At 39.5% G+C, this 26,332-nt stretch overlaps 2 protein-coding genes across 8 annotated transcripts; one reads left to right on the forward strand and one right to left on the reverse strand.

Moving 5' to 3' along the window:
• Nucleotides 1-2,543: 2,543 nt before the first annotated feature.
• LOC109804693 (uncharacterized) lies at nt 2,544-4,541 on the reverse strand. The gene has a single exon (XM_020366523.2). The coding sequence runs from the start codon at nt 4,539-4,541 to the stop codon at nt 2,544-2,546; it is 1,998 nt and encodes a 665-aa protein (XP_020222112.2).
• A 1,644-nt stretch (nt 4,542-6,185) lies between these two features.
• On the forward strand, nt 6,186-24,739 carry LOC109805366 (peptidyl-prolyl cis-trans isomerase CYP22). Of its 7 annotated transcripts, XM_083075230.1 has the most exons (6): nt 6,251-6,656; nt 7,205-7,228; nt 7,821-7,908; nt 8,380-8,543; nt 9,389-9,623; nt 11,040-11,595. In XM_083075230.1, the coding sequence occupies exons 1-4, from the start codon at nt 6,478-6,480 to the stop codon at nt 8,458-8,460; spliced, it is 372 nt and encodes a 123-aa protein (XP_082931356.1). In that variant the 5' UTR covers nt 6,251-6,477; the 3' UTR covers nt 8,461-8,543; nt 9,389-9,623; nt 11,040-11,595. The 7 variants fall into 7 exon arrangements, with proteins under 7 accessions (XP_082931352.1, XP_082931358.1, XP_082931354.1 ...); XM_083075226.1 differs by lacking the exons at nt 9,389-9,623; nt 11,040-11,595 and adding an exon at nt 20,569-24,739 and having other exon boundaries at nt 6,186-6,656; XM_083075232.1 differs by lacking the exons at nt 9,389-9,623; nt 11,040-11,595 and adding an exon at nt 20,569-21,092 and having other exon boundaries at nt 6,248-6,656.
• The last annotated feature ends 1,593 nt before the right edge of the window (nt 24,740-26,332 follow it).

Consider the following 26,332-nt stretch of genomic DNA (forward strand, 5'->3'; position numbering starts at 1 on the left):
CCTTTTGCAGGTGGGAATGGTCCTAAAATATCCATGCCCCATATGGAAAACGGCCAAGGTGTGGTGATGGGATGTAACCCCTCGGGGGGTTGGTGCGTTAAGGGTCCGTGCTGCTGACAGGGTTTGCATTGCTGAATGAATTTCGAGCAATCCGCTACCAGGGTTGGCCAATAATACCCCGCTCGGAGAACCTTGGCTGCGAGAGTTCGGCCTCCCGAGTGAGTTCCACACACGCCCTCATGGATTTCTCGAATCACATAGTGTGCCTGCTCGGGCGTCAAACATTTCAACAGGGGCGTCGAGAATCCTCTTTTATATAATTCTCCCGCGATTAAGGTATATCGTGCCGCCGTGACCTTCATCTTTTTTGCCTCCAATGGGTCGCTAGGTAATGCTCCTGCTGTGAGATACCCCATTATCCCTGTCATCCAGTTGGGGTTGCCATGCTGAACCTGCAAACATTCCGATTTTGTGATGCTAGGCTTCGGCAAATCCTGTTGGATCATGCTTCGTAAATGGCTAATCTTTTTGCTGCTGGCTAGCCTGGCCAATTGATCGGCTCTTACATTGAGTTCCCGAGGTGTGTGCTTGACTTCAACATCTTCGAAGTTTTCCTTCAGCTTGTTGAACGCATGAAAGTAAAACAACAGCGTTGGTTCTTTGATTTGGAAGATGCCGCTAACTTGCCCCGTTACCACTTGTGAGTCGCTCCAACATTGTATTCTTGAAATGCCCAAGTCTTTAGCGAGTCGTAGACCTGCCAAAAGGGCTTCATACTCGGCCTGGTTATTGGATGCTTTAAAACCGAAGCGGAGTGACTGCTCGATGACTACTTGGCCCGGTCCTTCTAAGATGATGCCTGCACCACTGCCTTGTTGGTTTGATGATCCGTCTACATGCAAGGTCCAAAGGTGGGAATCAGGGATTACCAGCGACGTGAATTCGTTTAAGAAATCGACCAAGCTTTGTGCTTTTATGGGTCCACGAGGTTCGAATTGGATGTCGAACTGTGACAATTCAATGGACCAGGAGACCATTCGCCCCGCTAATTCGGGTTTGCGCAGGACCTTAGTTATAGGGGTGTCGGTTCGGACGAGCACACGGTGACTCTGAAAATAGTGCCGGAGGCGTCTAGAGGTGTGAACGAGGGCGAGGACTGTCCTCTCGAGGTGTTGGTATCTGGTCTCGGCGTCTTGCAGCACTCGACTGATGAAATAAATCGGCATCTACTCCGTTTTTTCTTGCACCAAGACGGTACTGATGGCCTTATCTGATACTGATATGTACATTATCATGTCCAGCTGGGGGTCGGGTTTGATCAACAACGGCGGGGTAGCGAGTAATGCTTTAAAGCTGTTGAAGGCCGACTCGCACTCATCGGTCCATCTGAACTTGGTGGCTTTCTTTAGAAGGGACATGATGGGTCGTGATTTGTCCGCCATGCAGGGCAGGAACTGAGCCAACGAAGCTATTCGTCCTGCCAGACGTTGTACCTCTTTGACATTAATGGGACTCTTCATGTTGATGATAGCCTGACATTTGTCAGGGTTAGCCTCTATCCCTCTTTGTGACAACATAAAGCCTAAGAACTTCCCCCCGGCCACTCCGAAGGTGCACTTAGCTGGATTCAGTCACATGTGATGGCGTCGTACTTCGTCAAAAATGGAGCATAGGTCTCTGAGGTGGTCGGGCCCAGAAGCGGATTTGATCACCATATCATCTACATACACTTCCAGGCTCGTCCCAATCTCGTTACGGAAAATCTTGTCCATGAGCCTTTGGTAGGTTGCCCCTGCGTTTTTTAGGCCAAACGGCATCACCTTGTAACAAAAGTTCGCCGAATCAGTGATGAATGCGGTTTTGGCTTCATCCGGGGGGTACATGGGTATCTAATTATACCCGGAATAGGCGTCTAGGAAGCTTAGTCTAAAGTGGCCGGCCGCGCCGTCGACTAGTGCGTCGATGTGAGGGAGAGGGTACGCGTCCTTTGGGCACGCCTTGTTGAGGTCGGTGTAGTCAGTGCACATCCGCCACTTACCGTTTGATTTCTTGACCATTACTACGTTGGCCAGCCAGGTGGAGTACCTGACTTCTCGAATGAAGCCTGCTTGCAACAACTTGGTTGTTTCTTCTTTGATTGCGTCGGCTCTTTCTCCCCCCATTTTTCTCTTCTTCTGGGCAACGGGCTTGGCGTCTTTACACACAGATAGCCGATGGCAATGGAAGCTGGGATCAATTCCTGGCATGTCGGCCGTAGTCCAGGCGAAAAAATCCGAGTACTGTATAAGGATTTGTTTGATTTTATGTGCATCTGTTTCGGATAGTTGGGAGCTTAAGAAGGTGACCTGTTCTTCATTCCTTCCGAGCTGGAAGGGGACCGTTGTTTCAATCGGCTGGACCCTGTCTTCGTGCTCTATCCTCGGGTCCAGCTCTAAGTCTTCTATTTCTTTTCTGCTAATATCATTAATGGCATTGACATCTCGTCTTGGTTGAGGATTGGGGGGTACCTTCAGGCTGGCGTAATAGCATTCTCGTGCCGTCTTCTAATCTGCATGTACGGTGATTATTTTCCCTTCTTCTGTGGGGAATTTCATGGCCAAGTGGGGGGTGGAAACAATGGCCCGAAGCTTGTTTAAAGACGGCCTGCCCAACAGGATGTTGTACGAGGTATTGGCTTGTACAACGACATAGCGTACCTTAATCCGCCTGCCCTGGTTGTCTCCGAAGTAAGTATACAAGTCTATCGTCCCCCTAGTGTCAACTCGTTCGCCTGAAAATCCTACCAGCGGTTCATCATACGGCGTTAACTCCTGCTTTGGAATGCCTAACTGTTCGAAAGTCTTCCAATACAGAATGTCAGCTGAACTCCCCTGATCCACTAGAGTCTTTTTGACAATGCAATTGTTAATTTCCACGCTGATGACCATGGGGTCGTCCTGTATAGGGTCAATACCTTGGAAATCCTGATCTGTAAATGTTATAGGAGGCATATGAACAGAGGATGTTCGTCCCACAGCGTTGACTGATTTAATGGCTCTCAAGTGTCTTTTCCAGGCTGACGATGAGCCTCCTCCTCCTGCAAAGCCTCCGGAAATGGTATTTATCACTCGTCGGGGCGGATTACGGTCTCGCTGGTCGTTTGCGTCTCGGGACCTGCTGCGCTCACGGGACCGGTGTCGCGAGAGTGCCCGATTTCGGTTGTCCCTCCTGTACTCACTTCTTCCGGGACGGTTGTCGGTCCTCCGGCTATCTGTTCGAATGAAGTTCTGAAGATGACCGGCCTTGACGAGATCTCCAATACGGTCCCGAAGAGCAGAGCACTCTTCAGTAGTGTGCCCTCTATTTCGATGGAATTGGCATGTTTTAGTTTTATCGGCACGGGGCGGGGTCATAGCTCGTCGCGGGACGACTAGTACCTCTGTGGCTAACGCTTGTTCCAACACCTTGGCCCTGCTTGCATTAAGCGGCGTGTATTGCATGTATCTTGGACCTCTGTTATTTTTCTCGCGATCAGCTGTGTCTCGGGGACGGGGCCTCGAGTTGTGTTCTTTCTCGGCGTCTTTCCTTCCCATAAAAAGGTCAGACCGATTCTGGCTTCGGAACTCGGCCAATTCCTCCATTTGCATGTACTTAGTGGCTCGTTGCCTGAGTTCGTCCAGGTCTCCGGGCGGTTTTTTGCATAGGCTGTTTACAAAAGGACCCGGTTGTAATGCGGTGGTGAGGTGATGCATGGCCACTGCGGGGTCCAGATTTTGGATGGACAAGGTCATTTTGAAGAATCTTTCCATGAATGTTCTGAGGGGCTCCTTCTTCTCCTGGCGGATGTTAACTAAGGCTATTGACGTGAGCTGATGGGGCCGACTTGTGGCAAACTGTATCACGAACCGTGAGGATAGGGCCGTGAATGAATGCACCGATGTGGGAGGAAGTCTAGTGAACCAATTGAGTGCTGAACCTTTCAACGACGTAGGGAAAACCTTACACATGATCGCATCATCGTCAGTGTATAAACCGACCTGGGTAACGAAGGCGTCAAGATGCTCTTCCGGATCGGTTGTGCCGTCGTACTTTTCCAGGGCTAAGTTTTTCCAGTTATCGGGTAGACGAGCTCCGACAATGTCCGGGGTGAATGGAGTCCTTCCCTGTCTTTGTTGCTGGTCTTGTGTGGTTGTCGGTCCAACTGATGGTCGAGGGACGTTGGCTTCCTTGTACCATCCCGACGATTCACCTTGGTCCCGGGTCGGCTGACCGCGTGTATCGTGCGACGGGTGCCATGTTTGATTATCGCTCATGAGCTCGGCGTTTTCTCTTCTCAGGACCGAAAATTCGTGAGCGTCCCTTTCTCTAAGCTTTTTGAGTTCCATCATTTCGGCCTTTAGCTGTTTGATGGCCGACGACGGGTTAGGTTGCTGGGACCGGTCCACATACGACTCTTCCGCTCCATCCTCGTTCCGGTTAGTTTGTTGCCTAAGACTGTCTCGGGGCATCCCGTAGGGGTACTCGGTGGCTGCGTTCTCTTGCTGACTCCTTGTTAACACCATCTTGCTTCAGGGTCGAGAACCGTTTTGGTTTCGGCCCCACGGTGGGCGCCAAAATGTTCTTGCGTAAGAACACTCCTCTCCTTGATCCTTCCTAGCTACCTCCAAGTCCTTCTGAGTCTTCCGTACCGACTGAACACTAGCTCCGAGTGGCGGGGGAGGGTACCTGCAAGGGTACTCCGACGATCAAGTCAGTGTTCGGTTCAGAGCAATAAATGCCTTAGCGGGAATAGTAACGTACCTCATTTATGTCACACCACCTGTATATTTATAGTGACATATGTGGGCCTGATGGGCCTTCATCCTTGGGAGATGGGTAATACATGACTTAACCTTAATCCTGTCTTAATCTGGTATGGTAATTAATGCATAGTAGGCATTTGGCTTGCCATGTGTTTATCATAGGCTCTTTCTTCAGGTTTTCGGTTAAGCATAAGGCCGAAGGGGTGTTCGGCCAAGCTTGGGGCCGAAGGGGTGTTCGGCTAAGCTTGGGGCCGAAGGGGTGTTTTGAATAGCTTCAGATCCCTTCTCTTTGGGTTTTTGGCTACCCACGAGACCGAGGGAGTGTTCGGCCAAGCCTGAGGCCGAGGTGGTGTTCGGCCAAACTCGGGGCCGAAGGGGGTGATGTGTTTCATCGGCTAGGGCACTCCTTTCGGTCTATTGCCTGACCTGAGGGGTCAATTGGTGTGGTTCCTTGGTTCGGGCCCCCCTTTCGGCCTATTGTCCGACCGAAGGGGTGCCAATTGGTGCGTTTCATTAGTTTGGGCACCCCTTTCGGCCTATTGCATGACCGAAAGGGTGCTTACTAGTACACAAATCATAGAAACAAGATTTCTAGAATCATTGCTGAGACAATCCTAAACTTCTTGCACCAAGGCCAGATCCAGTAAAACCACCTATTATAACCATTATATATTTAACTTTTCTACAGAAAAGAAAATGAGGAACTATTTTGCAATGGCTCACAATAATAGACAGATATATAATCTAAAGATAAATTACAAAAATTCTCATTCAGAATAAAAGTAAAAACACATTTTGATGTTTAATATAGAACTATCGAGAAGGTTTTATTTAGACTGAAGAGTGAAGACAGCCAGAAGGTTACATACATGATCAGGAGCCATAATTAAGATTTGGAGATGAAGTATACTGAACACTTACGGGCGTATGACAAATTTTGATTTTCCTTTAGCATCTTGTCCCAATGGAGCCACTAGTACAAAAATCACTTTTAAAATCGGGGTTCTAAAATCGGTCATAAGGTAGCCGATTTTAAAAGTGACGTGGTGACAATTTTGTAAATAATGACATTACTTTTTAAATCGGCTACCTTATGATCGATTTTAAAGGTCTCAGATGCTACTTTTAAAATCGGCTCTTAAATAGCCGATTTTAAAAGTGTTACTTTTAACATCGGTATTTATGAACCGATTTTGTATGTAGTTTTTAAAATCAGTTCTTAAATATACTTTTAAAATCGGCTATCTAAGAACCGATTTTAAAAACTACATACAAAATCGGTTCACAGATAGCCGATGTTAAAAATGTCAGAACTTAATCTAAAGTCTACGGTCCCATTCTCCCTTCCCCTCCATTCTCTTTAATCTTTGGCCCCATTCTTTTCTTTACTCTCTTGGCCTCTCATCTAAAGTCTCTAGCTTCTCATTTTTTTTGGAAGAATACAATATCAAGGTAACATTCTCTTGTCATGTTTCTTGTTTCGTTGTTGCTAGGCGAATTTCGAATATGGAACGGTCTGTTCTGCAAGCAGAATGGGCCGTTTTGCAAGCAGTACGGGCCGTTCTGCAAGTAAAACATTAGTTTACCCTCGGGCCATTTTTCGATTCCATTTGGTTTTTATTGCCCTCGGGTCTTCACTTTGAGTCATTTAGAAGACGAGCGTGCATCCCTGTTGTAATTGTTTTGTGCTGAGTGAATGGCTAGTTCAGTTGGAGGGAACTTAAGCTCGAGCGCGGGTGTGGAGTGGCACGTGCGTCCTCCAAACCCTAAGAACCCCATCGTCTTCTTCAATGTCACCATCGGTAACATTCCCGCCGGTCGAATCAAGATGGAGCTCTTCGCCAACATTGCGCCCAGAATTGCCGAGAATTTCAGGTAACAATGCTTTGGGCTTCACTTCGCCGCTAATTTTTCACTTCTTCTTTGCCTTTCACCATTGCTTCTTAGTTTTCCTTGCTGTTATCATGTTCAGAATCAACTTCCACCAACATACTGTTTAAGAATTTCGAGTTTCGCCTTACAGTTACATGACAACACCATTGAAAAATGTGTTTTAAATGTAATGCATGTTTGGAAGCTTGAGTGCTTGTAAAATAGTATAGAGGGACTCAAGGGGTCGACCGGGTGGTCTCTGGTTCGTTTTTTGAATGTGTTAAAATAAATTTGGCTAACGGAAATCACATCCCGATAACACAAATTAGTCTTTAGTTGTCGGTTTGGAGAATTGCGTGAACCAATGAAAACAAAAAAAAGAATAGTATAGATGATTTGATTACTTTAGGAAGACTACTTATTTTCCTTAAACTATATTTTGGACTCTTTTTTTCGTGAATGCTTATTAATGGTTATTGGATTGAGATTCTCTTTTGTTGACAAGTTCATGCCCTTTTCAATTGATGAATTTGTCTTTTGTTATTTGGCAGGCAGCTCTGCACTGGGGAGTACAGGTAGTGAAATAGTCTTTTCCAGCCTAGCCCTATTGTGGTTTTCCATCTCTTTTCATTTTTTTATTTTTAAAATTTCCGTTTGAAGTCATGATAGTTATGATGGTTTTGATCTACTATGATGAAATGACCTGATGAGATGATCATTGAATTATTAGTCAGATGTGACTATGGGTTACAGATATCAATGCAACCTTCTATCCTATAATTAAAATGTAAATTTAAAACAAATGATGCTGGTTGGCTTTTGCCAGGGGACAATTCTCACATCCAGGTTTTGATTGGAAAAAAGTATGTGAACCATAAAATTCAACGGTTTGTACAAAAGTTTTTCAAGAACATATGACTTCTGTGCAAAATATTTATACAAATACGTTTGAAGTCATGATAGTCATGATAGTTATGATAGTTTGGCTTAGCCACTTGTATCTAATTTTTTGATTTAACAACAACTTTTGGATTGGTAGTGGTGTTGAATTAGTTTTTGATTTTACCTCCCTCTGATTTATTTTCACAAATGGTTCTATATTGTATGCCTCATTGCTGGGTAGGTTTAAGTCAACGAATACTTTATATGATCTGATTTTGTTGGCAGGAAAGTAGGACTGCCTGTTGGTTACAAGGGTTGTCAATTTCATAGAGTTATTAAGGATTTTATGATTCAGGCTGGTGATTTTGTAAAGGTACTGTTCTGGTTTATCTTTGATTTTTTTTTTTGGCATATACTGTGCGGGAGCAGTGGTGTGTGTCGACATTTATGAAAATAAAATAAGCTGAGCCCACTTTTATGGTCCTTATGCATGACTTGATCTTATTGGACACATATAGCATGATGGTTAACTTAGTTATGAAATCTGTGTTTCTTACCCAATATTTTGTGGAAACTATTTTACTCACAATGATCAATCCCTAATAGCTGTGTGGAGAGTTTGACTACAAAACTTCTTTTGCGGAATAGTGGGATGACTGCTATTTTGTACTATTGTTTATGTATATGCATTGATTGATCTATCTATGAATTTACTCTTAAATGCACTTCTGCCTTCCATTTTAATTCACAAGATTTATGCCTTGTATATATGTTGTTCGTGACAACAATAGAGTTGAATCCTGGTTTTATATGAAATCCTTATTAATAAATTTTTCCTTGGTAGGGTGATGGTAGTAGATGTGATGGAAATCTAATCCCCAAGGATCCCTTTGGAAGAGATAAGACCAAGAGGGGTGAAGGTTGATCCAAGGAGGCTCACACTAGAAGACCATTGGGCCTTTAACTAGGTCCATGGTTAGGAGGCTGGAGGAGGCTTCTACAGAGGAGGTGCTTCTTAGACCTTTGCTCCTCATGAACATTGATTATGATTCCTCTTATTAGTCTCTTGAGTTTTCATTGTTCATACTTGTATAGTTGATTTCTTGTACTTTGTATATAGTAGATACTTGTATAGGTATATTTTTGCATTTGTATTTGAGAGGCACTCTATTTGCTTTACTAGCTATTGTATATTGTTTCTAGGGTAGGTTACTTGGACACTTTGAATCCATTTAACCTAATCTAGAAATACACTTTTTTCTTAGTTTTCTAGGATTGGGAGTGGCATTAGCAAGCTAGATAGTGTCACTAGCAAGCTAGAGAGTGTTACTAGCAATTGGGCCTAGAGGTGGGCCTAAGCAAAATTTTACATATTAGACTCATTTTACTCCTAATTTTTCATAGATTTGATTTAGCTAGGTTCCATTCACATTGGATGAACCTAACTAAACCAGATCAACATTTTCAAAACCGGTTGGAGTAAAATAAAGTCCAAAGAGCCGCCCACCTTGTTTTGTGTTCACATTCGCCGAATTGCTTGTCTCCTCTCAAGCTTAGAAGCTTGAAGCACAAGCTTCTCCTTAGCTTGCTTACCAAGCAAGCAAAGTGAGTAGCTTGCTCTCCCAGCCTCTAGACCATGGATGGTTAGCTAGACCTTACCATGATTCCTAGTGAACCATGGTTAAGGCTAGCTTACTCTCCAAGTTTCCTACTCCTATATATTTGTTTTTCCTTCTTTGTAAAACACTTTTGGCATTTATTTGCGAGATAATTCAGAGATTGTTCAGATTTCTCTCTTCTAAAAGTCCCTAAACCTCTTTGATATTCATCCAATTCTCTTCTCCCTTCCCTAGAAGAGTGTGGTGAGAATTGAAGAAACTTATCTCTTCATCAAGGAATGGCGTCTCTTGGGAGAGTTCTCCACCAAACCGTGGTGGTTCTAAGGTCTCTACCTCCATTAGAGACCTTAGCAAAGCTTAAGAAGAATCAAGGAGCCAAAAATCTAGGGAGGAACTTGAAGAGGATTCACATCAATCCGGATTCTCCAACAAGGATTCCATAATTTGGTATCAGAGCTAGGTCTCCTTGGTAAATTCGTTCTTAAGCTTTCTTGTCTTGTTTTGTTCGGTTCAAATCATGTAAAAGTGTGTCTAAACTGTTCCTACATGTATTTCCTTTTATTGTCTTGTGTTTGTGTGCCTAGAGTTGTTCTTGTGTCACATCTATAAATCTATAGAACACGCTCACCTTGTCTTGTTTGTTCTTGATTCATGTTCTAAATTCTTGTGAATCAATCTTTGTGTGTGCATTAGGTATTCCTTTTATGTATTTTTAAATGTTTTAGGATTGCTTTTATCTTCCATTGGACTCTTATTAATTTCGGACTAAAAAGAAATTCCCAAAAAGAAACAAGAATACAAGCATTTTACATTTCTTAATCTACTAGTTTTGTCTTAGAGTCGTGTGTAGTTGTTTTACTTGCCATTAAATCCTTGTTGTTCCTTTTTTATTTTTGAATCTATATGAATTGATATCTGTTCTTGTATGGTGTCATGCTGGTTGAACATTAAAAAAATCTTAGAGTGCTCATAAAATGTTTCCAATGCATGTTATTAGTCCTAACATGTTCTAGAATCAATTTTTTTTGAACTTCTTTTGCTATTAGTTTCTTAGCAATTTGTGGCCAGCAATTCCTTGTGTGTCTTGTGCTTGTTTTTAAAAAAATAAAACAGAGTTAGAAGTGTATTGAAAACAAAAATCAAAGTGTACAAAAGATAAGAACAAACTAGTACCAAAACTAGTAACATTTTGTGGTTGAAAATTTTGACTAGTACACTTACATTTCTTACACTTCTTGCTCTTCTTTTCTCCACCACTTGGAAACCTCTTTATTAATTGTTTGGCCTCTGTTTTAAGTACTTACTCTCTGTATTCAAAGAAAAGAAAGAATGAAAAGAGACAAAAATACAAGAAAAAGAAAAGAAAACAAAAGAGAAAAACCTAGAAAAAGAAAAGTGAAAACAAAACACTAATAGTAGCACTTGGCCTTGAATTTTTGTGTGAATCTTTTTTGAGGTTTGCTTGCTGTCCAGTGGTTGGAAAAAGACTTTTAAATACTCAAATTCATAGCACAAATTTTGTTTTGGTTTTTGTAATCAATTCTAGAGCCATTCCTAGGATTATTCATTTGTGTGCTAGCTTTTGAAATTAGCCTTTAATTGTTGCTTTGTGTCTTCTTGGCCTTCTTTGTTTTGTCACATTAATTCCTATAAGAGTGTAGCCTATTCTATTATGCATTTTTAATTTCTTGGCCTCTACTCTCCCTTATTGATTGTTAAGCCTTGGTGGGATATAACTCTTTTTCAAGCCATTACACTTGGAAGGAAGAGTTAATTGAGGCACACTGGATTAATCTCAAAGGGGTCAACACTTGAATAAGATTGAGATACAGATTACTTGAGTGAAACACCTTGGAAAGGCTCACTTGTTTGTTCCTTTTTGCAGCCAAGACTTGTTTTTAATTTTAGGTTAAATTTGGAGACAGAATTTGGAAGGAATTTAGAGACGGATTTGAAGAACTAGTGACGAATTTGGAAGCTTAGAGACGGATTGGTGGAGACCAATTTTCCACCTTCAAATTGGCCATTCAACTTGACTCCAAGGATGTTCCAAGCTTGTTACCAACCTCCCTTGGTGGAAGTTCTTCAAGAAGTCTTGATTTGTGTTACTTCCTTTGTTTGTAACTCCTTAACCCTACCCTGGGTTAACTTTTTAATTTCCTTTTTGTTAAAAAAAAACTTACATTTAGGAGTGGTTGTTTGGGAAATTGATTAATTCGCACCACTTCCTAAATAGTTATAAATAAAGATTCCTACCATGTTTTATTATAATTACTTAACATAGGAAGTTACTTTGATTTTGGTCTTGTATTTTGACCATAGATTAGGGTTTTTGCTTTTGGGCTTGTATTTGGGCTTCTTGGGCTTTGGGCTTTTGATACCCAATATTGGACTCATTCTTCTTCTTGTAATTTTTCCTATTCATTGTATTTTCTTGACCATTGTATTTAGGTCATTAGATTAGGGTTTAAGGAGGATTTGTAGTTTAATTGGATTAGGTCAAACTAGGTTTAATTTAGGATGCATTTAAGTTACATTTTGAGTCACATGTTTGACGCCACCTTGGCTGAACATGTGTGACTCAAAATTAACCCTAAATGCATACTAAATCAAAGCCAAATGCACCTAGCTCCAAGTGTGACCGGTCACCACATGTGAGTTAAGTTTTGAATTCAAATTTTTGAAATTTGAATTCAAAACTTGGCGCCACATGTGAGACTTTCACATTGGCGCCAAGTGCCTTGATCCGGATCCTTTAAATTGGCTCCTTCACACTTTGTAAACTTTACTTTGAGTTGAATGAAATTTGAGAGCCATTGAGCCGAGTTTCCTTTCAAAGTCACCGAAAATTCTCACCTCAAAAACCCTAGGAGAGTTCATCTCTTTCCTTCTCTTTGAAGTGAGTAATCCATTGTTCCTTAAGCTTGGATGCTTCCATCCAAGGCTTAGGCCTAGTTCATCCGAGAATTCTTCATCCTTCAAGTGTTCTTAAGATTCGGTCTCCATATCCTTTGAAGAAGATCCAAGCTAAGGTGAAGCTAAGGAGAAGAATCACATCCACTTCTCCTACCTTCTCCATCACCTTCCCCAGACTCATTAGTGAAAAGATTCCCCAAAGTATGCACTGCAGCCAACGACAAAATCGCTCCAAGCTGCCACACACAAGCAAATCCAACATCAACAAACACCTAACAGAACACAACAACACACAAAACTCAACACATCAAAGTCCAAAATACCATAGCACCACTGAGTTTCGGCCTCTTGTACAGATTCAAACCCCACATTAACGCCACAATCACAGTCCCAATGGCAAACTGCGCGAGAGTCTCAGTCACCGGAAAGTGATACGCCTTCAACACCTGCAAAATAAATCCACATTCAAATCGAGCATTTCCTATCACACTTCCTCTCACGTAATGCATAACACACCACAACACAATCACAAACCGCATAGTAATTCGAAACGGAATAAAATCTTCCAATCTAAACTAAGCAGACGTATCCATGAATTAACACAAATCCAAGGGCGTGTTTGGAAGGAACAAACGTTTTAACGAGAGATCTGGCGAGAGAATAGAACCTGCTTGTTGTAGATATTGAAGTAGATGTTGAAAAGGTAGCAGAGGTTGAACAAGGCGCTGAGTTTGAGAGTCTTGAAGAGCGTGTTCTCGGTGGGGACACTATCGGGAACTGTGTTTTTGGCGGCACGTGGAGGCAAAGGGGAAGAGAGAGGGCAGAACTTGAAGGGGAAGAAATTGCTAAAGATCCAACGATTTCGAAAATAAAAAAAGAATTGGCTCGGAAACCCTAGGAAAATAAGTTGGCCATGGGGAGGTTGGTGTTGGGGCGGTGGTGGATTTGGGCCTTGTAGAGGTAGACGCGGGTGCCGGTGCTGCTACAGTCAAGAACGAAGTAGTATTTGGCGAAGGCGTGGGAGCGGGAGTAGAGGGTGTAGAGGAGGCGGAGCAGGAGGGAGAGGAGGAGGATCAAGAGGAGGCATCTTTGGCGCTGCGGGGGTTTGGTTTTGGAGAAAGAGGCGGCAGCGAGGGTGGCGGGATCGATGTGGTGGTGGCGGTAAAGGAGAGATCTTGGAGGGAGGAGGAGACACGAAGGGTTTGCCAAAGATCTGCTGCGGGAGAGGCTATGGGCGCATTGCAACGCACACTACGTGTTGAACAAGATGCTAGCTTCTGTACTACATCGGTTATTTTGAAAACTGATGTAGATCTATTTGTAAATATTTACAAAATTGCCACCGCACATTTAAATTTACATCGGTTTTGTACATAACCGGTGTAAATTTGCTTTCATATTTATGAATATGCCACCGCATCCAATTTTTACATCTGTTCTACCTAAATCGATGTAGAATTGACGATGTTGAATAGTAAGTTTCTAGTAGTGAAAGTAAAAGATAAGGGTAAGAGAAGATTGCACAAGTCTTTTATCCTAGTTCAACCACTCCACATGTGACCTACATCCTGTACTCAATCATAACCTAATCAATATTTGTTCCACTATCTTAATGAAGAAGTTTTACAAGCATACCACACATGCATACACTCCTACATTCAAGATAACCACTTTCTTGACCCCAAGAAAGCACCTCTTGTAGAAACCCACTACAAGAATTCCTTACCACTTGAGACACCTACTCAAGATTTACAATTATTCACAAAGAATTAAAGGAACGAATTCACCTAGAAGCTGAACAAATCAGACTGTGCATTCAGAAGCAAATCTTAATCTTTCTCTTTCAAATATATGATGATGATGATCTTTTGTCAAAGCATTTCAAAAACATTTTACTTCTTGGTTTCACAAAGAAAATACTCCAAGAAGGTCACAAAGACTTCACAATAATATTTTTCTCTTTTTGATTCTCTATTCTATCTTGTTCTAAAGTTTCAAAATGTGAAAACTATTTATAACATTTTCAGAACCAGATAATCAATTATTTTAAAGGATAATCGATTATTTTGTTCTTCATGATTTCTAGAAATCAACCAAGAACAGATCAATCGATTATTTTGCAGGATAATTGATTATTCCAAAGAGTGATTCCTGGGATAATTGATTATTTCACAAATAATCGATTATTACAGCAAGGCATCCTTTTTACCTGTTGCTAGAATAATCGATTATATTTAATCATAATCGATTATTTTGAGTCAGTTTTCAAAAACTCTATTTTATGTCTAAAAATAACTTTTCAACTTTCTAACTCATCATCATACTCACTCTTAGTCAGATTAGATAAAGATTGATTCATGCACAAAGCACACACATGCAAAATAAGCTCAACAAAACAATACAACTTATGAGCTACTCCTATTACACATCATAATAGCCATATTTTCTTCTTGACTTTGTTTTTTGACTTGTTGATGTCCTTGGTCAGCTCTGCTTCTCAGAATCCATACTTTGTTATCATCAAAACTTTCATTCTCCAAGTTTGAGTTGATTCACCACTCCATGAATCTCAACAAAGTACACAACCATCTCTCCATAGGCCTTGTAGCTGGCGCTAGTACTTGGTGAAAGTGGTCCTTGAAGGTCTTTGGTACCTCTTAAGCTTTCACCTTAGGACTTCGTTTAGATAGTTTTTAATTTTGTTATTTGGATTGCAATTGATTTCATGAACGTCTAGATAGCTCACTAGCACAAAAGAATAAAAAAGAAGAGAAAAAATTTATAAAACAATTTTTTTTGTGAAGATTAACTACAAGGTGGATTAGTAATTTTTACCCGAAGAGACTTGGTTATTAAGTGGCTCTTAGTAGCTCACCTCCCTCCAAGGTTCAATTTGTATACTTAGTCCATCAAGTACTTAGTCTAAACCCATCAAAATTTCTTTTCAAAAGTCATTCATAAGAGAAAAACTTTTTCCTATAATGGAAGATGTTTCTCCTCATCAAAGTGATAGTGATGCAAGTGTTTACAAAGATTTTTCAAAAGTATCACGTGACTTGAAATCACTAAAACTTTGGAGAGAGCAAGAGGCCAAATAAAAGCTTAAAGAGAAAATTGAAAGAGAGGCCCAACTTGCAATATTAGAGGAAGAAATCTGAATTTTGAAGCAAAATGGAGAAAATTTACACATGAAGCACCGAGTAGACATGGAAGTTCTCTATCCCAAAGTTTAGCCTTAGGGGTATCTATTCATGAGGAAAGCCTAGCTATAGGTGATCATTACCAACCCCCCCTAAAAGGACTCATAGGGCACCCAAGGTAAGGGAATCTAAAGTGGATCTCCCGAACTATAATATTCAAGTCATAATCATCAGATCAAAACCACCTAAAACATTATCAATTATGCTAAAACATGAATTGGTCAGCCAAAATCACAATATACAATCCAATATCACAATTCAGAATTCAGAATTCAAAAACATTATCAATTATGCTAACCAAACATCAAAGAACCATATAGCAATGTTCAAAACAGAACATCACACCATCAATTAATGTTCAACACAGAACATCATACCACCAATCAGCCAAATCACAATATATCAGAATTTAACCTTCAAATTTCACCTGAAATCAAATTGTTCAACAACATAAAGCAATAAAATTGTTCTGAAATTAAAATGATTACAACCCGATCGAAATTGAAATTAAAAAAAACCATAAATTAAACTTAAAAAAATAGAACAGAACAGAACACTAATCAATCTGAGTCTTTAGGCATCCCAAGCTGAGTCTTAAGTCAGTTAATTTCATGATCAAGGGTATCAAACTGATCAAGAATACCCGAATAAATTGACTCATGCCTTCTAGATATCTCTATAACAGCATCAAGCTTATTTATCATAATTTGCTCGAATGGAGAGAATGGTTTAGGCTCCGCCTCTTGCTCTCTGTCAGGTTCAGCTTCGACCTGTGGTGGCTGGTCCTCATCATGAGATGGAACGCCATCCTCATCTGTTGCCAGTTCAGGGGTTGGAGGTACATCTCCTTTGAATACCCACTTATCTTCCTATTTGAGCATCTCCATATGATGCAAGAAAGATTTTTCAATCTTGTTAGAAGCCTGGAGAATAATTTTCTTCTCCCCTGTCAACTCTACCCCTGCATTCTCAAAAATTTTAGACAGCAACAAGGCATAAGGAATTGGACCATCCTCTTTCCTTCTCACCTTCCACATGCAGTCATTCACCACTAACACCCAATCAATCTTGATTTTCTTTTTAATCACATTCATTAGCAAAATGTCATCCCTTGACATTTGAGCATGGTTGTGCAAACGTGGTTTAATCATCTAGGCAATAATAAAAGAAATCAAACGGGAATTTTTCTTCATATCTCCCTCCAAGAACTTGTTGTAGTTGGTGTTCTCAGGATTCCTCTAACAATCTCTGAAGGTCGTCAGCTCCTCAAAATCACCAAAGTTGAAGGGTTGGGGTTTGGAACTCCCATTACCGCTCAGCTCGGCAGCCGCCTTCAAGGTTGGTCCGTCAAGCTTTATCAGCCTGCCCTTCACAACAGATTGAATTATCCCTTCATTGCTGGTAGCAAAGTAGAGAAATAGCCTGATCATCTTAGGGTTGTAGGGTCCTTCCAGTTCCAAGAACTTCCCAAGGTCTTGGTGCTCCAGCTGAGTTGGAAAGCTAAACCCTTCATTTTTGAACCACTCCAACTTCAGGGTTTTGGGAGGGATGATTCTCTGACCCGCATACCACTCGAAGTAATACTCCTGGGTTTTCTCATCCGCAAACCACTTGGAGATTAGTTGTCCTGAGGGCAGAGGACGCTTGCTCCCCCTCACTTCCAGCTTCTTGGGTCTTTTGGAGGAAGAAGCCATAGATGGGTTTTGGTGGAGAAGAAGATAATAAGAGAAATGAAGAGGTTAGGGTTTGAGAGTTTGAGAGAATGTGAGAATCTGGAGAAATGAGAGGGTTTGGAGGTTCTTATGCCCTAGCACGTTTCTAAGTGGGGAGAGGTTTCTTAACTGAAGAGTAATGGGAAGTTAAGGGTTTGGCGCGCATATAAACCGTTCAAAATGCTTCATAAAAGCCAAACGTCGCATAGATAATCGATTATTTGTATTAGTAAAAGCCTTTAAAAACCCTGTCTGCACTAAATAATCGATTATTTTTATAATAATCGATTATTCTAGAGGGTTGTTTTTCTCAACTTTTCCCAGATAATCGATTATTTCCAAGATAATCGATTATTCCAAAGGCTTTTCATATTCTTCTTCCCAGATAATCAATTATTGCCCTAGATAATCGATTATTCCAGAGGCTCTTGGAATTCTTCATGATGGAAGAGCATGGAACAAGGGTCCAACCACTAGAGCTATGGCCAGGAGACTACTTGAAGACTTGTCAGCTTCAGAGCTTAGTGGGCCCAATGGCCTTGGTGGGCCTAGGGTGCTTCTCACTTGGACTTTACTTGATTAAACACCATGTTTTAATGTACATTCATAGAGTAGGAAGTTACTTTGTTTTTGGTCTTGTATTTTGACCATAGATTAGGGTTTATAAATTTTGGGCTTGTATTTGGGCTTCTTGGGCTTTGGGCTTTTGATACCCAATATTGGGTTCATTCTATTCCATGTAATTTTTCCTATTCATTGTATTTCTTTGAACAATGTATTTAGGTCATTAGATTAGGTTTATATGAAGTATACATTAATAGGTGCATTAGGATTCATTTTTATGTCATTTAGAAGTTATTTGATTTGAATTTGAGTCACATAGATTGTATGGTGAGGACCGGCCATGTGAACTCTAAATTCAAATCCAAATAGCTCCCAAATTACATTAAAATGAAAGTGGTATCCGGATTAGTCACATGATTGGCCAAAGTTTGAATTTCAAATTCAAATTTGAAATTCAAACTTGGTGCCAATTAGCTTCTCACGGATTGGCGCCACTTTAGTTTCTTTCCCACCTATAAATGTATGACTTATGCTTTCTACTCTCACTTTTGAATATATTGAATTTTCTGAACCATTCTTCAGCAAATTCCTCAAGAGTCACCGAAATAGAGAGAAAGAGAGAGTGCCTTCAAAAACCCTAGAACTTACCTAGTTCCTACCTTTTGAAGTGAGCAATCTCTTGATTGCTTAAGCTTGGATGCTTCCATCCTAGGCTTAGGCCTTTTCATCTGAAGAAGTTCTTCCTTCAAAGAGTTCTTGCTTTCGGTCACAAGTTTCCTTGAAGAGGATCCGAGCTTAGGTGAAGCTAAGGAGAGGAACTTCATTCACTTCTCCTTCCTTCTCCATCATTTTTGGTGTCAAGAGCAAGGTTATTCAAGGAGATAAGTGTTCTTCAATTTGTTTGTCTGTGGTCTTTGTTGTTCTTTGATGGAGGAGGCCCATGGGCTAAGGGCCCAACTACTAGAGCCATGGCAAGGATGATGCATGAAGAGTGGGCCCAAGCCCAAGGAAAGCCCACTACTTTATTTTGTTGGGCTTTGTTTCAAGCCCATTAGATTAGGGTTAGCATAGGAGTGGGCCTTAGTGCCATGTATTTCTTTTGGGCCTTGTATTTTCGGCCTAGTAGTGTAGGAATGTCATTTAGAGGTCATGTGAATTTAGGGTTAATTAGGTTACATGTGAATCTCCATTAGCATGTAATTAGAAGCACATTTGGAGTGCATTTCGGCCATGTGCTACACATGCACAAGGTGTGATCCGAAATGCAACTCAAATAGCTTCCTAATTACATGCCAAATGAGTGCACATGGGGGGGTGGCCGGTTGGCACCAAAATTTGAATTTTAGAATTCAAATTTTGGCGCCTAGAGTTAAGTTAACCATACCATGGTTTTACTTAACTCTAGGTGAACCCAACTTAAACCCTTAACCTAATTTCTATTATAAATACTTGTATGGCCGGATTGTAGGATACTTTTGGATGATATATTGATGAGATTTCTTACCATAGAAATTGCCTATCCGAAAGTCACTCTCCTAAACTCTACCCTACTTGAGATCCTCTCCTTGTAGAGTTAGGAAAGCATTCCTTCTTCCGGACTTAGCTAGACGCAAGCTAGAGTCACATTGGAGCTTCTTGGAGCCTCCATTCCTTGTCAATCTTCCAAGGAACCGAGGAGCATTGAGGGAATTCTTGAGGATTTCCAAGTGGAACCTCATCATTCTTTGTGTTTTTGTGTCTTGTTTGAGTTTCTTTTCGGATCTAGTTTTTTTGAATTAATTGTGTTCCATAGATCCATTGTTTGATTGTATTTGAATTCTTCCACAATCAACATGTTTTAGGACCTATTTTCTTGTGCTTATTTTGTATTTGTTTGAGTCTCTCATCTCCTTGCATGTGTCCGTGATTGGACCTCATACATTTGCATTAGATTTTTGTTTTTGAATCCTTATTTTCTCTTAGTAGTTTATGTTTAGTCCTTATATGTTGCAAATTCCTTGAATAACATGTTTAACCTAGTTTTCTTTTGAATTGTTTGTCTACATTTTGGTCTCGGTTTGTTTTACCTTTTTGAGTTCATAATTTGCTATTAGTTCTAGCAAATTTCTTAGAGTTAGGTTTCCATTGTGTACTTAAGTTTTCAAATCACTTTCTATTAAAAATTCTTTAAAAAATTTTGTGTTGCTTAAAATTTCAAGTGATTCATCCTACTCCTAGTGCACTATTTCTTTGGATTCAAATTTTAAAAGTATAGAGGCTAAAAAACAGAGAAAAATACAGAGCATATTGTTTCAAAATAGTTTTTAAAAAAAAGTGAACAAAAGAATCTAATTCAAAACCTGAAAACTAGTGCACTAGTTTCACCATTTTTCACGTGAAATTTGACAAACTTGTAGTCTCGGTTTCTATATAATGGAATTGTGAAAAATTTGAAAACAAAAGGCAAATGTCTTCTTTGGATTCTTAATTTGAATTCAGAAAAGAAAGAATTAAAAAAATATATATAAAGCATTTTAAAAAGTAAAATTCGAGAAGAGCAAAAACAAGAAAATACACTTGATTCCATATCTTCTTTGGACTACTATTTTGTGTGTACTTGTTCAAATTCCTTCAAATTTTTTTTATTGTTTTGTTAATCTACTCTAGTACCTATCTAGGAGCCTTCCTTACTGTGTGCTAGCTTTCATTGGAGTCTTATTTTTCAGCTTTCTTTGTTGGATATCTTTGAGTCTTGTCATAAACACATTACTCTTCACTTTTTGGTATAAGCTTTATAAATTGTGGTTTTGTTGCTTGTCTTGTTTTCTTTCACTAAACATTTTGTGCTAGAAGTGGCCTCAAATCCTTGCTTAAGGATCAAGTATTGACTCAACAAAAAGTAGGAAAAGACTTGGACATTAAGACTACAAAATTTGACCTAATTTAGTGACCAAACTTTTCCTAAACTACCTTCACAAGAGTGATCATTCCTTAAACCTTGTGAGCAGCCTTCATTAACCATTTTGTTGTGTTCATTGTGTAGGGTCCAGGAGCAACTTAATTCAAGGGTTAGTGGCGGATTGGAACACTTGAACAAGTGTTAGAAAATTTGGACAACAAATCCGTCACTAACTTGGTCACTAAAGCTGCCATTTATTGCTTTCTAGGCTAGTTTAAATTTTTGCAATCTCTCTTGTTTTTTAAACCAATTTGTAAAGCTTGGAGGGAGTATTAAGAAGCTGGTCAGGTATATCTAACCCTTGGTAGCCTACTCACGTGTAGTACTAGTGGAAGTGGCTTGGAAATTTCATATGTTTCAAGCTTCCACTTAGGGCAAACCGACTAGTTGCTTATCCTTGCTTATTTTAAGTTGTTTGAACTTTAAATTGTTTACTTTGATGCCTTGTTTTGACTAGCTTGTGTAGAGTTTATTTGTCACGTTTTAGATAGCTTCAAAAACAATTGTGAAAAGCATACAACATAAAAATTTTGTGAAAATCTTTGTGGAACTGAAAATACCACAAGGGAGTTTAGTGATTTCCACTTGAAAAGGCTTGTTTATTAAGTGGCTCTTAGTAGCTCACCTCCCTTGATAGTGCAACTTGTACACTTAGACTTCCAAGTTCTATTTTTGTTCCTAGAAAATACCAAAAAATATTTTATCTCTTTTGCATAGCATTTAAACTTCTTATTGCTTAATCATGAGTCATATTTCTCAAAGTGATAGTGATCTTGAATCTCCTAAAAGTTTTTCTAGAATTGTTAAGGAGGTTGAGGCACTAAAGATATGGAGACAACAAGAGGTACTTCAAAAAGAAAGAGAAAAGATTGAAAGAGAAGTACAACTTGTTGCTCTTGAGGAAGAGATAGATAAAATTAAGCAACAAGAAGCAAAACTTTTAAAAAAAAAACTTAACAAAAGAAAAATTCAAAAGAGTTCCACTAAAAGTTCCAATGTTTCTTCTAGCCAAGAAGATATGGGTAGTTTAAATGTTCATGAATATTACCCACCCACACCTAGAAGAGTCATTAAGGAACCCAAAGTGAGGGAATCAAGAGTTAATCTCCCTTACTTTCACGGAAAAGAGGATTTTGATGCCTACTTGGATTGGGAAATGAAAGTGGAGCAAATCTTCACTTGTCACCAAGTAGGTGAAGAAAGAAAAGTTCCCTTGGCCACCTTAGCTTTCCAAGGACAAGCTATGTATTGGTGGACATCCTTGGAGAGAGAGAGAAGACTTCACAATGACCCTCCTATTACTTATTGGAATGAATTGAGGAGTGCTATGAGAAGAAGGCACATACCTTCTTATTATAGTAGGGAGCTTATGGATAAGCTCCAAAGACTCCAACAAAAGAACACGAGTGTGGAGGAGTATAGACAAAAAATGGAGTTGTATCTCATGAGGGCTGGGATAAGGGAAGAGGAAAGATTGACCATTGCTAGGTTTCTAAGTGGTCTAAATTTTGATATAAGAGATAGGGTTGAGTTATTCCCTTATAGGGACCTTGATGATTTGGTCCAACTTTGTATAAGGGTGGAACAACAAAATTTGAGAAAAAATTCTTTCAAAGGAAAAACTCAATCTAGCTCATATATCAAGAAGGACTACAAGAGGGAGGGTCAATATGACTCTTCTAAAAAATTTAGCAAGGGTCTAGAAAAAGAAAAAGATAAAAATAAAAATGTTGTCACTTCTAGTAGTAAAACTAGTGACATCAAATGCTTTAAATATCTTGGGAGAGTCCATATAGCTTCTCAATGTCCAACTAAAAAGGTGATGATTTTGAGAGGGCAAGACATTTATAGTAGTGTTGATGAATCTAGTTCTACCACCTCAAGTGATAGTGAAACAAGTGAGGAAGACCATCCAATTGAAAGAGCATATCCTTATGATGGTCAACTTTTGAAGATTAGAAGGCTTCTAGGAAGCCAACCTAATGAGTCTCACCTTTCACAAAGAGAGAATATTTTTCACACAAGGTGTAAAATTTCTGATAAAGCTTGTTCTCTCATTGTGGATAGTGGTTCTTGTTGCAACTGTTGTAGCACAAGGTTGGTGGAGAAGCTTGATCTTACTCCAATTCCCCATCCGAAACCATATCAACTTCATTGGCTTAATGAAGATGGGGATATCATTGTGGACAAGCAAGTGAAAGTCAAGTTTTCCATTGGTAACTATGAAGATCATGTGGTATGTGACAGTTCCCATGGAAGCTTGCCATATTTTGTTGGGAAGACCATGGCAATTTGACAAGAAAACCATGCATAATGGCCTTACCAATGAAATTACTTTCACTCATAAAGAAAAGAAGTTTGTACTTCATCCTTTGTCTCCTTCACAAGTGATAGAGGATCAGGTACAAATGAAAATGAAAAGAGAAGAAGAAAAAAAAACTTGATAAAAAAAAATGAAAAGAAGCATAAATCTTCAAAGAAGAAGAAGGAAGAGAAACATTTTCCAATAGAAGGAATTCAACAAGAAAACACTTTGAAACAAACTTTGCTTGTTGAAAAGCCTTCTTACATTCTTCTTTGTAGAGGTATGCTTAATTGTCATAATTTAAGTCTTGAACCTAGTTCTTTACCTCTTGAAGTTTCTCAATTATTAAAAGAATTTGATGATATATTCCTTAGTGATGGTCCAAATGGCCTTCCTCCTTTTCGGGGTATAGAACATCAAATTGATTTTGTGCCTGGGGCTAGTCTACCCAATAGACCAGCCTATAGGACAAATCCACAAGAAACTAAGGAGATAGAGAACCAAGTTCAAGAATTATTGGATAAGGGGTGGGTGCAAAAGAGTTTGAGTCCCTGTGCTGTGCCTGTATTGTTAGTGTCCAAGAAAGATGGAAAATGGAGAATGTGTAGTGATTGCAGGGCTATTAACAATATCACATTCAAGTACAGGCACCCAATACCTAGACTTGATGATATGCTTAATGAATTACATGGTGCTACTATATTTTCTAAAATTGATCTTAAAAGTGGTTATCACCAAATAAGAATCAAAGAGGGTGATGAGTGGAAAACTGCTTTTAAGACCAAATTTGGATTGTATGAGTGGCTAGTTATGCCTTTTGGTTTAACTAATGCACCAAGTACATTCATGAGGCTTATGAATCATGTCTTGAGAGAGTGTATAGGAAAATTTTTTGTTGTCTATTTTGATGACATTTTAATCTATAGTATGTCTCAAGATGATCACATAGGACATCTTAGAGAAGTTTTGATGATCCTTAGGGAAAACCACTTATTTGCAAATATTGAAAAATGTACTTTTGGTGTGGATCATGTGGTTTTCCTAGGGTTCATTGTGAGTAAAGAAGGGGTTCGTGTGGACTGTGAGAAAATCAAAGCCATTCAAGAGTGGCCCAAACCAAAGAATGTTAGTGAAGTTAGGAGTTTTCATGGCCTTGCAAGTTTTTATAGAAGATTTTTTCCTAACTTCTCTAGCATTGCATTACCCTTGAATGAGCTTGTTAAAAAAGACGTTTTATTTGAATGGACTTCAAAGCATGACCAAGCATTTCAACTTCTTAAGGATCAACTTAAAAATGCACCCATACTAGCTTTGCCAAATTTTGAAAAGACGTTTGAGCTAGAATGTGATGCATCTGGAGTTGGCATAGGGGTTGTGTTATTGCAAGGAGGACACCCCATTGCATATTTTAGTGAAAAACTAAAATGTGTCTCCCTCAATTACCCCACCTATGACAAGGAGTTATATGCCTTGGTTAGGGCTTTACAAACTTGGGAACACTATTTAGTGTCCAAAGAGTTTGTCATCCATAGTGACCATGAGTCACTTAAATATTTAAGAGGTCAAGGTAAGTTAAATAAGAGGCATGCCAAATGGCTAGAATTCCTTGAACAATTTCCATATATTATTAAATTCAAGAAAGGAAAATCAAATATTGTAGCTGATGCATTATCTAGAAGGCATACATTGCTTATGTCTCTAGGTACTCAAATTCTTCGATTTGATAATATAAGGGAATTGTATGAGAAAGATCTTAAATTTGGTGATAATTATGAAAAATGCCAACAAAAAGCTTTTGATGGTTTCTATATGGCTGAGGGGTATTTGTACAAAGAAGAAAGATTATGTATACCCCAAGGATCCATTAGGAAACTATTAATTAAAGAGAGTCTTGAAGGTGGGCTTATGGGTCACTTTGGTGTTGATAAAACCCTTAGTTTGCTAAAAGAAAAATTTTATTGGCCCCATATGCGAAAAGATGTTCAAAAGCATTGTTTTAGATGTTTGTTTTGTTTACAAGCCAAGTCTAAAGTGATGCCTCATGGTACATACACACCTTTGCCTGTTGCTTCTTCCCCTTGGGTAGATATTAGCATGGATTTTGTCCTAGGTTTACCTAGAACCCAATGGGGAATGGATTCTATCTTTGTGGTTGTGGACCGTTTCAGTAAAATGGCTCATTTTATTCCATGCCACAAAGTAGATGATGCAAGCAACATTGCAAAACTCTTCTTTAGAGATGTGGTTAAACTCCTGGACTTCCTAGGACAATAGTTTCAGATAGAGATACTAAGTTCCTAAGCCATTTTTGGCGTGTCTTATGGTCAAGACTAGGAACTAAGCTCCTCTTTTCAATTACTTGTCATCCTCAAACAGATTGCCAAACTGAAGTAGTTAATAGATCTCTATCTACTAAGCTTAGGGCAGTCCTCAAGGGAAATCACAAATCTTGGGATGAGTATTTGCCACACATTGAATTTGCCTATAATAGGGTAGTCCACAAAACTACCAATATTTCTCCTTTTGAAGCTGTGTATGGGTTTAATCCTTTAACTCCTTTGGACTTGATACCTCTTCCTAATGTTGAACATTTCATTCATAAGGAAGGGGCTTCAAGAGCTGAATTTGTCAAGAAAATACATGAAAGGATTAAAACTCATATTCAACTCCAAAATGAGAAGTATGCTCAACAAGGAAATAAAGGCAAAAGACCTATGATCTTCGAGGAAGGTGATTGGGTTTGGCTTCATTTAAGAAAAGAATTTTTTCCTAAACAAAGGAAGTCTAAACTCAGTCCTAGAGGATATGGTCCCTTTCAGGTCTTACAGCGTATCAATGATAACGCTTATAGGCTTGATTTACCCTCTGATTATGAAGTAAGCCCTACTTTTAATGTTAGTGATTTAAAACCTTTAGTAAGAGCTAGTGATGAAGAGGAGGAGTCTTTAGATTCGAGGACGAATCCTTTTCAAGACGGAGGGAATGATGTAAGAGCATGGACCAAGGGTCCAACCACTAGAGCTATGGCCAAGAGACTACTTGAAGACTTGTCAACTTCAGAGCTTAGTGGGCCCAATGGCCTTGGTGGGCCTAGGGTGCTTCTCACTTGGACTTTACTTGATTAAACACCATGTTTTAATGTACATTCATAGAGTAGGAAGTTACTTTATTTTTGGTCTTGTATTTTGACCATAGATTAGGGTTTATAAATTTTGGGCTTGTATTTCGGCTTCTTGGGCTTTGGGCTTTTGATACCCAATATTGGGCTCATTCTATTCCATGTAATTTTTCCTATTCATTGTATTTCTTTGACCAATGTATTTAGGTCATTAGATTAGGTTTATACGAAGTATACATTAATAGGTGCATTAGGATTCATTTTTATGTCATTTAGAAGTTATTTGATTTGAATTTGAGTCACATGGATTGTATGGTGAGGACCGGCCATGTGAACTCTAAATTCAAATCCAAATAGCTCCCAAATTACATTAAAATGAAAGTGGTATCCGGATTAGTCACATGATTGGCCAAAGTTTGAATTTC

Source organism: Cajanus cajan, chromosome 5 (genome assembly GCF_000230855.2).
Source record: "Cajanus cajan strain Asha chromosome 5, NIPB_CcT2T_4, whole genome shotgun sequence".
Taxonomy (NCBI): domain Eukaryota; kingdom Viridiplantae; phylum Streptophyta; class Magnoliopsida; order Fabales; family Fabaceae; genus Cajanus; species Cajanus cajan.

Coding starts and splice junctions, on each gene's coding strand:
- LOC109804693 (XM_020366523.2), bottom strand. CDS start 4,541: ATGGTGTTAACAAGGAGTCAGCAAGAGAACGCAGCCACCGAGTACCCC.
- LOC109805366 (XM_083075226.1), top strand. CDS start 21,227: ATGAGTCATATTTCTCAAAGTGATAGTGATCTTGAATCTCCTAAAAGT.